The 13,125-nt window shown below is 36.9% G+C and overlaps 1 protein-coding gene across 1 annotated transcript; it reads left to right on the top strand.

Annotated features, from left to right (window-relative positions):
• Nucleotides 1-3,146: 3,146 nt before the first annotated feature.
• LOC140139866 (uncharacterized) lies at nt 3,147-4,505 on the top strand. The gene has a single exon (XM_072161629.1). It carries the CDS (start codon nt 3,147-3,149, stop codon nt 4,503-4,505), a length of 1,359 nt encoding a protein of 452 aa, XP_072017730.1.
• The last annotated feature ends 8,620 nt before the right edge of the window (nt 4,506-13,125 follow it).

Here is a 13,125-nt window from a genome sequence, read left to right as displayed (position 1 = left end):
GTTTCTTACCGTTTTCAATTAATCAATGATGTTTCTCGAAATGAAACTATGCAACTTGAAACAATGCGCACTTTCGGATTGTGTTTAATATCTTATTTCAATATAACTCTATAAAGCTGTTATAAGATAATTTAAAAACCATAATCTTTTAATCACAAACTAAATTTATATTCCATTTGAAATTGAAGTTTAAGGTTCATACTATTAAACTGCATCTTTAACAAGGAATAGCCACTATAGGATAATAGCTAGCTCTAAACCTATACGCCATTATGTGAAACGGAAAATTTGGAAAACTATGTGTTGCGACCAACGGACTAATTTGTGAATAAACAAATTCCCTTATAAAACTTATAATGAGTAGATTTTTTCAAAACACCTTATTAAAGGAAGTAGAGATGCGATGCATTACGATAACTTTATGTGTATATTTATTAAGCGATGGAGGTGCAGTGGTCCATTCAAAAAATCGAAAGTTAATTACCATGATCACTAGCTGTATCGAAGACGGGTTAATTGTTTAATGAAATATTATTTTTTTATTTGAATCATCGATATATCGTTTTATAACGTCGGTATAGAAATAAATAACAATAATTTGATCATTTGTGGTAAATTATTGTTCCATTAAGAAATACTACACCCTGTGGTAAATTGTGACTATTTTTGCATTTTTCTCAAAAATAATAAAACTATAGTAACCAAAGTTATGTATATTATCAGGGGCAAGGAATCCAAATACTACACTGATATTTCAGTGACTCAAGACAAGTGGTTCAGTATATATGATAGGAATTGAGGTACATCGTAGCGGTACCTTATTTTTGATCATAAATAACAAACCGCTTGTCTTGGGTCACTGAAATTCCAGTGTAGTAATTAGATTCCTTGCCTCTATAATAAACATAACTTTTGTTACCAGTGTGTTATTAGTTTTTGAGAAAAATGCAAAAATAGACACAAATTTTTCGAGGGGTGTAGTACCCCCTTAAAAAACCCAGAATAACTTAACAACATGAAAAAGAAACTCGGTGGGTTTAAATATTATCTGGGGTCAACATCCGGGAATAACATTTATTTTCATTTTAGACTTTTGAAAGTCTATTTTATTTTTCATTTGAGCATAATCTAGCAGTTGATGTTGTTGTTGCAAACTGTGCGCACAGTAATAAAACAATAATTTGTTTAAAATATTTAGTTTTTCTGATGACTTGCAGTTAATTCTATTTGTGTGGCTATATTGTAAATGATGATGACGACGATGATGATGATGATGATGGTGGTGATGATGATGGTGATGATGATGATGGTTTAGATGATGATGATGATGTTTATGATGTTGTTGTTGTTGTTGTTGTTGTTGTTGATGATGATGATGATGATGATGATGATGATGATGATGATGGATAATACAACTGATGTCAGATGATTATTAGAGTCGTGATGGTGACGATGATGGCAGTGATGAGGGATTTAATTTAGTATGAAATTCTCACCCCCCCCCGCACCCACCAGTCAATGTTGTTTTGATACTGAGACAGGAACGGACAATTGGTCTAGTATTGGCTCCAACATTGCTTGGGGGGGGGGGGGTTGCAAGCAATATGAAACATTAATGTTTGCCACTCATGTTACTTGCAATGTTTAAACAAAGAGCACGTTTCTATGGTATCAGTCACAGCAGAGAAGATGTAACCTGCTTACTTCTCATGTATATGTTTTTGCTTAACACGTGTGCTATGACCCAAAAAATACATCATCTCCAATACACAGTTGACCTCGAGGCCTCCATTCAACAAGAAAGTTAACCTGTTGTTATAGAAGATCATGCATTTATACCCAATACACTCAGAGGTCAATTTATGAGTGCACAAACATTATAAGGCCAACAAACTGTGTCTTTATAATCCGAACAACATGTGACATATTTTCAGCAAGGGCCCGTGCCAAGGCCAAATCGACTTTTACAATGTTTATTGAAGAGATAAGATATGCATAATCTCAGTTTGCGAGTAGATAAGAGGTCAAATTTTTTTTTGTTAAAAATAGAATTACATGCTAGGCATGTTTGTTCCTCTTTTTCGTTTGTGTATTAATCATCATCATCATCATCATCATCATCATCATCATCATCATCATCGTCATCGTCATCATTATCATCTTTGATTTCATTTGATTTGTTCATCATCATCATCATCATCATCATCATCATCATCATCATCATCATCATCATCATCGTCATCATTATCATCATCATCATCATCGTCGTCGTCGTCGTCATCATCATCATATCATCATCATTACCTGACTAATAGCCACAAACCCATACCAAGGAAAATAAAATATCAATTTTGCTGCAAGCCCTCAGAGAAAAGTAATATACAAATGTTTAAAATCATGTTTTATTACAACGTATCTAATAGTAATAGGAATTTGCACACAACCATGACAACTGCTAAATTAAGCTGCAATGAAGAAAATATAGACTATAAAAAAGTCTAAAATGAAAATAAATGTTGTTCGGGGTGAATTTCTTAAATGGAATATAGCATAATTGAGTGATTATGAAAGCGACGAATGACGCAGGCCATACTGCACTATAAGGCTGCGATCACATAGAAGTATACGGCATACGGTATTCGCTATTCGCTATACGAAATACGCTCATTCGATCAGGCTGAGTTCACATACGAGTATACTATGTGAACTCAGCCTGATCGAATGAGCGTATTTCGTATAGCGAATAGCGAATACCGTATGTTGTCGCGCCAAGAGGTTGCACTAGTATATCAGCTGGAGACATGCTTAAGATTTTCTACTGAAATTAGTTTGATTTTCGCCTTGTAAACTTAACTACTGTATGTTTGTAGGACCAGGACAACACCTGACTGTGTCATTTTATGATTTATGGTGTCACTTTCCTGCATTTTGGAGACATTTTCTGTGTTAGAACATACATCAATTTCAACTGATCTCCAACACACAGTACAGATCTGACCAGTTGTCTATTTTTACTACTGGTCAATATAATCCTTCTCAAGTAGCAGTTTTGATTTTAGTGTTTTCACACTTGACTCTCACCCATGGCTAGCTTGCTTTGGTTAATCATCTTATTTTGTACAGTAACTGTGAACTATACTGTCAACATGCCACCTCTAAGCTACTGTAGAGAAGAACTTATGCAGTTAAAGCCTAAAACTGGGACAAGAGTACCAACTGATGTGTACAAAACTATCAGAGAACTTGATATTTGCAGTGTAAAACCAACTAAAAGAGGTCACCGCTCCTTTTTGAAACAACAACAGCCCATTTCTACTGTTATAAGTAACAGACGAGTATCCACCGGGCTCTCAACTGAACGTGGTGTCAACTTTTCAAATCTCAAAACATTTCAAAATCATGACTTAGCCCCTACAAAACTCAATGTCTGTCTTTGGAATGTGCAATCCTTAAGAAACAAGGATGTTTTATTCACTGATTATATATTGGAACATGACATCGATGTCATGCTTGTTACTGAATCATGGCTTAAACCAGATGAACATGTTGTAATTGGACAATGTACTCCACCTGGATACGAGTTTTTACATATTCCGCGTCCAGCAGGGGCTGGATATGGTGGGATCGCGGTTGTGTTCAAAACTCAACTGAACATTTGTCTTAGAAGTAATCAGTTGCAAACAACATACTTTGAGTCTGCCTGCTTAACCGACAGTTCTTGTCAACTGAATCTAGTTGTCATTTACAGACCTCCACCTTCGAGTGTGAATCATTTCAAGATTTCAGATTTTCTCAATGAATTTGACAGCTTTCTGGACGATATTGTATTATTACCCGGTAAACTTCTTCTCGCTGGCGATATGAATGTCCACTGGGATGAGCAACAAAAGCCAGATGTTAGACAGTATATCAACATCATCTCTTCGGCAAATCTTGTGCAGCATATAAACTTGCCAACTCATAGGTCTGGACACATCCTTGACCATGTGTTGACCTACAAGGATGACAATCTTTTCGTGGACTATGAGGTTCATGAGAACATAATCACATGGCATCATTGTGTTAACTTCAAATTGAACCTGAAGAAACCAGCTCCAAAACGTATTACTAAATCATTCCGGAACTACAAGAACATTGATTCTGATCAGTTCTCAACCGCTCTTAGTGACCAATTAAATCCGGTTCCTGAGAGCAATGTAAATGAACTGTTGAACTGGTATTGTTCAGTTTCTAGTGATGTCCTTGAAAAATTTGCTCCAGCGGAGATCCGCACACGTACAGTAAGAAATCATCAGCCCTGGTATGATGATGAAGTTCATGCCACACGACGTGAAAGACATCGTGCTGAACGGAAATGGCGGCATACACGCTCTGAAGATGATCGCGATAAATATGTATCTGCCAATAAAGCTGTTAGTGACTCCATCACAAAAGCAAAGAAATCATATTATGCTGACAAACTTGCTGACGCAAACACCAAAACCGTCTTTCAAGTTGTGAATTAAATTCTGAATAACCAAAACAAACATTTGCCCACTTTTGATGATCCTAAAGATCTTGCCACACGATTTACTAGATTCTTCACGAACAAGATCAGTGACATTCGCGATAATCTGGATAATGATCCAGACAAGCTTGATGTTTCACAGTTCATTGATAATTGCCCAGCAAACTGCGGCCCTCTCACTGGATTTGTTGAAATGACTTGTGACGAAGTTCGCAAAGTGATAACTGCTTCATCAAATGCGTCTTGTTTTCTAGACTCGTATCCAACTTGGCTACTTAAGCAACACATTGACCAACATCTACCTGCAATCACTGCGATTGTTAACAAATCCCTCTGTTCGGGTATTTTTCCATCTGCCGCTCACAATGCTATTGTGACACCGCTCATCAAGAAGCCTTCATTGGATAAAGAGATACTGAAGAACTACCGCCCTGTGAGCAACCTGAGTTATGTTGCTAAAGTTATAGAGAGGTGTGTTGCTACCCAACTTGTTGAGCATCTCAACTCAAACAATCTTACTGATCCATTGCAGTCAGCGTACCGCGCTCAGCACAGTACGGAGACTGCTATGATCAAAGTACTGTCTGACATTACATCTGATATTGACTCAAGACGGGTTGTTTTTGTTGTACTTCTCGACATGAGTGCAGCTTTTGATACTGTTGACCACAAAATACTACTAGACCGTCTTGAACAGAGCTATGCAATCACTGGTACTGCCAAAGCATGGTTTGAGTCTTATCTTAAAGGCTGGGCTTCGAAGGTGTGTATATCTGGCTCGTTATCAGAACCTGTCACTCTCAGTTATGGTGTGCCACAAGGGTCAGTGCTTGGCCCTCTTTTGTTTACTTGTTATTCCAACCCCGTTGGGGAAATTGTGCGCTCGTACCAATTAAGATATCACATCTATGCTGATGACTGCCAGATTTACGCATCTTTTGATCCTCGCATTCCTAAAGATATGGAAAACACGCTCATCAATATAACAAACTGTATCGCTGAAATCAGGAGATGGCTGTCAGCAAATTACCTTAAACTCAATGACTCAAAATCCGAGTTTTTCATCACTGGATCTAACTACAACTTAAAACTTGTTGATACTAAAAACACCGAACTTGTCATTGGTGGCTCAAGTATCAAGCTCTCCCCTGTCATCCGGAATCTTGGCTGTTTTCTTGACGTAAACTTATCCCTCACGGCTCACGTCAACAATCTTCGCAAGACAATCTTGTTCTACATCAAAAATCTCTGGCACATACGTAGATTCATTGACAAAGAAACATGTCACCATGCAGTTCGTGCTCTAGTTATTTCCAGGCTGGACTATTGTAATGCTGTCTTCACTTTACTATCTGCCAGGGATAAGGATCGTTTACAGCGACTGCAAAATAATGCTGCACGTCTTGTGTTTGCGGTTGGACGTCGAGTTGAAGCTAAACCACTTATTCATAAACTGCACTGGCTGCCTGTTGAGCAGAGAATTCTGTTCAAAGTCCCTTTGTATGTATACAAGGCTTTTAACAACTTAGCTCCTAAGTACATCGCTGAACAATTTACTGTTTATGTTCCATCCCGGCCCCTTCGATCAGCCATGGACACAAATCGGCTTGTGATACCAATGTCTGAATTGGTCACTGTTGGTGATCGAAGTGCTGCAAATGCCTGGAACTCTTTGCCGAGACAACTGCGGACTGCTGGATCTACAGAAATTTTCAAGGGAAATCTTAAGACTTTTCTATTTTAAGAACTTTGTAATTCATTTATTTGTTGTAAACGCTATGGTACCTTGTGAATAGCGTCCTAAATACCTGTTTGTTGTTGTTGTTGTTGTTGTATATTTCTATATATGTGATCGCAGCCTAAGGGTCGCATTTACGATTTTGGTGATCGAAAGAGCAGGGGAACGATTGATGGTTGCTCAGTGGCGTAGCTTTTTCAGAGGGGGTGGGGGGGGGGGGGCAAGGGGTAAGGCAAATTTCAAGGTGGCAAACATTGACGAAAATGGGCAAAACATTACATAAAAGGGGTGGGACAGCCCCATTACTTCGGACAGACATACATCTTGTTAGTGTATATCGCAACAGTGTTATATTTATCAGCATTGTTGCATCGACGTGGGTCTGCGGCTTGAGTCCCGGGCACACCGACGTGTTAACCGGCGGGATTAAGCACTGCAATTAAGTGCAGTGGTCCAATCAAAATCGAAATTTAATCACCATGGTCACTAGCCGTGTCGTAGACGGATTCATTGTTTAATTAAATTTAAATATTTAATTAAATTTAAATATTTAATTAAATTGAAATATTTAATTTGAATTATTGATATATAATTTTTCATATAAGTCGACATGGAAATAAATGAGGACGGTGGTAATTTATAAATAAAAACAATTTGATAGTTTGTTGTAAATTATATTTCCATTGAAAGGATGTGTTTTTATTGTGTCATTATTTGTGTCTGATCCCCCTCCTCCCCCCAACAAAAATGTGTCTTGCGAGTGTTTGATTTAATATACAGTACAATACTTTTTTATATTTAATAATACGATTTTCGAACAAATATTAAAGTATATCAAACAATCTTCATGAATAATGTAATGTTGCTCACGAAATACGCTGTGGCATGATTTAAATTCGTCAGTCTGCGTATCAGTCACGATTTAAAGTCATCAACTAAAAAAAACGTCAACTCTTCAGAACATCTTAGCTATAAAAGACAAAATTAAAAGGACTGAGGTCAGGGCAAAGGAGTACCGTGATTATACTTTTTTTGTTGTGCAAAATTTGCACAAAGATAGTATTGACCCTTTTTTCTACTTCCCATCGTGCACCATTCCAGGGTGTACTTCCGCCTATCGGGTGTCGCAAAACACATCATCTCCCCGCAGGTGTACAGAGTATTGGTGCATTACATTCTGGGATACGGACATTTCGGCTGGTGCCGTCATCGGAAAACGGAATCACGAAAAATGGCGCAAAATCACTAATACATTACGGGGCAAAAAAACAAACCCAACACGTATTAGAGACCAAGAGGTGAACAAATAATGACGAGACAATATATTAGCATGATTTGTGTTGGTATTGTGAAGGTCTAGAAATGAAAATTATAATACAATAAAACGTGTGATAGGTATGAAAGGTTGTGGAATCGATAACTTAACTGCCCTCCAGCATGGCTGCCATTTTATTGTTATACCGTTCCGGTTGGTTTATTGCATACACTCTACACTGATATATCGTGTAATAATAATATAATAATATAATTGCTTATATAGCGCATTACACAATTAAGTCTCAGAGAGCGACATAGAAACAATAAAATTAAAACAGAACGATAACAAAAGGTTAAAAATTTACTATGATTACAGCAAAATATCTAGTAATTGAGTAACTTAATTAAACATTAAATAAGTATGTTTTCACAGAACATTTGAATTGATTAACAGTCTTCATTTTCTATGAATTTCCCCACCTGATTATGACTATTGCAACTTATACTACCAAGTAACTGAGTATCTCTTCGAATAATTTGACAACAGCAAAATGTTACCCCCAAAATGAGCGGAAAGGAGAGATCTACGATCCTGACGTATTATGATTGCAGGTGATTTGGTTTCTTACCTGACTGTTTTTCTTTCGCTAATTTCTAGGAAAGTGTGACTGTGTTTCTAACAGTGTTGTAGTCGAGTCCTCGTCATCCGAGTCCGAGTCCGAGTCCGAGTCCTTGGTGTCCGAGTCCAAGTCCGAGTCCGAGTCCCGGCCAATTTTTGATGTCCGAGTCCGAGTCCGAGTCCGAGTCCTCGATGTTCGAGTCCGAGTCCGAGTCCGAGTCCTTATGTATCAAATTCCAGCCCGGGGTTTTCACCAATACTTTATCAACGTAGGCCTATACTTAACCAGAATTTTAGTTCTATAATATTTTCTTGTAAATACATAATTTGCTAGTGTCTAGTATTGTTTTGGGGACTTTGCAATAATTATGCGGAGCCCAAGGAGGGGTGAAATTGTAAAAAATGCTTATCCCCTCTCGGCCTGCTAAAAATCACTTTGGTTTAGATATAGGTCTATGTTGCAAGCGCAGCGAGCAGGGAAATTTGCATATAAATGTAAGTGTTTCGGTATTGTTTTCCAAGCCTTTTAGAGCGTTTTATTTTAAAGGTGTCCCATATGTGCCAAAAAATTTTACCCTCTCGGTTTACCAAAAATTGCTTCCACCCTCCCTTTTCGATTGGCCAAAATTCTTACCCCCAATTTTACCTCCCCCATGCTCATAATTTTTGCTCAGCCCCTTTAAAGGGAGCATACCTTGGAAACAGAGTACAATCACAGGCTCACAGTAACTTATTAAGGCTTGTTTAATCAGTTTAAACTTACCTGAAATCATTATTAGGCTTTTAATGATCGAGGCAAAAGATTCAATATGACAATCAAAATATGACGTCACTACCAAACTTAGGGGTGTTGGATCTGGCTGTAGGCCTATGCAGTATTATTCCGGGGGTGGGGGGTCACTCTATGTAAAGGTCGTACGGGTATGTGCGGCGGTCAAGGGTCCATTTTTCAGGCTCTATGGCAGTTCCTTAAGACCCACATTTGCATCATGTTCCAGTTGATTGAGCCTAACACTAAATTGCAGCTCTTTGGCTCAAATTTTAAAACATTTTGAATTTGTTAACTCCAAAGCCTATAATTTGGCCCAATTTCAGTTCACTGAGGCCTCCACAAAAATGTTGCAATTTCAGTTCATCAAGCCCCTATTCCCGGTCCCTATTTTGCTCCCAAATCAGTTCTTAGTTCCCAAAGTTCGGCACCTCACCCCTACCAAAATTTAACTTGAGTGTCCCAGGATATTATTATTCATGTACATTTTAGACTTGCGTCTTACAAAGCAGTCATGTCAAAACAAACGATTACGATTAAAATCCATTTAACAATTAAAGATATAGGCTAACTGAAAGCAATCTTGCTTTTTGGTTGTACTTTTATTTTATACAAACTGAATTTATTTACATGCAAAATTACTTAAATTAATCACATGATGTGATCATTGATCAAGCAAAAGAAGAAGTTTACAATGAACGAAAATAAAAGACCTAAAAAGACCCTATTTTGCCGGACTCGAGGAGGACTCGAAGCCGAGTCCCCGAGTCCTTGGGGTCCGAGTCCGAGTCCGAGTCCGAGTCCAAGTCCTTAGCTTCCGAGTCCAAGTCCGAGTCCGAGTCCTTGAAAAAAGGACTCGAGTCCGGACTCGAGTCCGAGTCCGAGTCCCGAGTCCTCCAACACTGGTTTCTAATTCATGTGAAAATGGAGCCACTTGTCATGACAAAATTTTGAAATACATCTGTACATGCTTGTATGGATACTCTGGTGATTATTTAAGAAAAATATGTACAAAATCATGATGGTGAAGTGCCAAAATAATGAATTCCAACTGACATTATAGCCTTGTAAAATGAAAAACAAAAGATGGAAGCCGAATTTCCAGGTTAAAAGCTGTATTAACTGAAGAGTGTCGTTGCAATAGTTCATACGACCTGCTCGTTATCGCCAAGAACAACGGCTTACACTTCCGACATATAATATTTAATCCTACAACGTTTATATTTAGCTTTAGAATGTAATTTGATGCTGAAGCTATTTTTATATCATTGCTATTAATAATTATTTAGTGTACATACGACTTTCGTGCACAAACGCTGTGAGCCTTTTTTGATTTAATAAAAAAAGTATATAATTATGACACGCGACTTATGTGCATCCAGCAAGATACAGCATTTCGTCGTCCGTATTCCATAGTGGCGTATAGTGGGGCGCCGCGAATAAACAACTTTTCGAGAAAATCGGGTTTGAAGAAATGCCAATTTAAAATCGAGTTGTGTAAATCAGACATTCATTATATTTTGTAAATGATGTAAAATTTCTGTAGTAAACTAAATAGATTTTATTGTTATATATTTTTCAAAAGAAATAAATACATACTATTGCTGGCAAACTGAAAATAAAACTATACGTCACTATGGAAAACAAACAAAACGCAATACCCTAACCTAACGTTAACCGTACGCCACCTCGGTCGCCGTGTAATCCCTATGGCGTTACTTTTCGTCGTTCGTATTCCATAGTGGCGTATAGGTCCGATACGTGTACGCCACTATGACATACGATGTTTTTCATTTTTGCCGATATTTCATAATTATAAAATGTGTATAAAAAGTGGCGTATGGTCGATACGCCACTATGGAATACAAAAAATGTCACTTTGTAACTATACGCCACATTTAATTAATTAATTACTAATTAATTAGCTAATTGTGACTGATGAGACTTAGAAAAAATGAAAGAGAACATCATTAAAAACATATGTGCCAATTTTCAAAAAAATGACCAAAAATCACTATACGCCACTATGGAATACAGCCGACGATTTTAGTTATTTAAAAGCGAGTAGGAGCCTTCAGCCCATATTTTTGCTTAAATAATATATATATAGTTTATTTCTGCATGGCAATAATATACATTGTTTTGTTTTTGTAAGTGAGTCAAAGAAGCCACTTTTTGCATTTAAATTTCCATGTGTGTTGCAGTCATTGAGTTATGACAAATAATAAGTCAAGACGGTTTTACTTCTTGTCTAGGTTGTCTAGTTTTGCCTATGACTGGTATCTTGAAAATAGATCAATTAGAATACTGGTATAAAGTACTTACACATGCATCTGGAGTGCGGCCTCCCTCAGGGGTCCGTAACTTAATATCTTTGTGTATTATATTCATGTTGTTGGGAAAGTCTTACATCAGCCATAATACCCAGATTTATTTGGTGGTCAATCCTACAATTTCTGCTGATGTAGTGTGTGCTTTATGGAAGCTCGCCAGATGTGTTGCAGACATACAGACTTGGATTTTTTTCTGGCAGCATATCCCCATCAGTTTAAGGGGGCCGTTAGCTAAGAAAATGACTAAAATGAGCATATATGTGTAATTTGAGTTTTGCTACTTATTAAATTCAACAGAGTTTTAGCTTTAAAATATTTTTTACCCCATTAAAATCGGATGTTGCATTGCCAAGTTTCGGCTATTTGAAGTAAACAAGGTGTCGAGAAATATGGTAAAATTCGTTCGTTTCCTATTCTTATCCATGCATTTGAATTTTAATGTATTTTATTGTTTTTCAAGGTGCGATATGTAAAAAGAATTACTAACAAAAATATTTACCTGGCAATTACAATCATAATTTAACATTTATTTACTTTATTATTATTAAATATACTTTATTATTATTTTTGCTTCAACAAATTTATATTCTAGTATATTTATACTATATTTCATAATTCCTCACCTGGCTATTATTAGTCATTTTTAAAATGCGTTTATTTCAAAATGGTAATTTTAGCAGTAATTCAAGTTTTTTTCAGCCATTATAGGTCCAAATGACTTGAAACTTGGCAGAAAGGTGTATTTTAATTAGATCTAGAGAAGTACAGAGCCCTTTTTTAACAAAACCCCTCCAAATTTGAAATATGGTGATTTTTTCCCAAAAATGTCCAAATTTTGAACTTTTCGCATAAACACAATCTTAAAACGTCTCAAAAACAAAAACGGAGCAAATTTTGTGAAAAAGGGCTCTGTACTTCTCTTTATTATGCTTCAAACAGTTAAATATTGGTGGTTTCAGACTCATTGTTGTTTAAATTTTTCTGAAAAACTTGAATAACTAAGTGTATAAAAATCCAATATGGCTGCCGTTACCATGGCAACGGTAGATGCGGCGACGAAAAAAGATAGATTTTTGAGTTGAGAATTGTTATAGGTATACACTAGTGATAATTGTTTATCCAAAAAGTCCAAAATAGCCAAAAATGCCTTCTTAGCTAACAGCCCCCTTAAAAACATTGCCAATGTTAGCCTTATTCTTGGCGGTGTTGAAATCTTTCCATCCACTTCTGTTCGTAACCTTGTGTGTATGCCTGCTCGCATCACCAAACTATGTAAATCTGTAAACGCAGATGGGTTCATTAGGATCATTACCAGAATTCGTCCATAGTTGGATTTAAATACTTGTCAAAATACTGTCAGAACCCTCATTCTCTCACGTCTTGATTACTAAAACATGTTGCTAAATGGAATAACACGGAAAGATCTCTCCAGACTACAGAAATTAAAGAACAAATGTGCCAGGCCGATATATCGCAAGCCCATGTCTGATCATGTGAGCCCACTCTTAAGAGATCTTCATTGGCTACCAGTTCATGAGAGATTCAAGTTCAACACATTCACGCTTGTGCATAAGTCCCTGAATGGGTGTAGACTTTAATTTCTCAATATTTAGAGAATAAACGACAAGAAGTTTTGTTTTTACTATCCTCTACCGTGCAATAGACGATAGGCTGGTCCAATATTTCGAGTATTTTATTCAGCCAATTTGTAAATAATATATGGTTAAATGTACGGGGTTAAATTGTAATGCATTGTATTAAAGTGTCCCAAGACTGACTTTTTTAAAGATTGTAGGTTATCTAAAATCTTAATCCCGTCCCTTAAAGTAACCTTTGAAGACTATTTGAACCATTTACATAAAAAGTGACCCCTTGCTACGGGCTATGACATGAGTCAGTGTA

The sequence above is a fragment of the Amphiura filiformis genome, chromosome 2 (genome assembly GCF_039555335.1).
Source record: "Amphiura filiformis chromosome 2, Afil_fr2py, whole genome shotgun sequence".
NCBI lineage: Eukaryota > Metazoa > Echinodermata > Ophiuroidea > Amphilepidida > Amphiuridae > Amphiura > Amphiura filiformis.
Note: the sequence above shows the minus strand (reverse complement) of the source record. Positions and strands in the feature narration are given on the sequence as shown.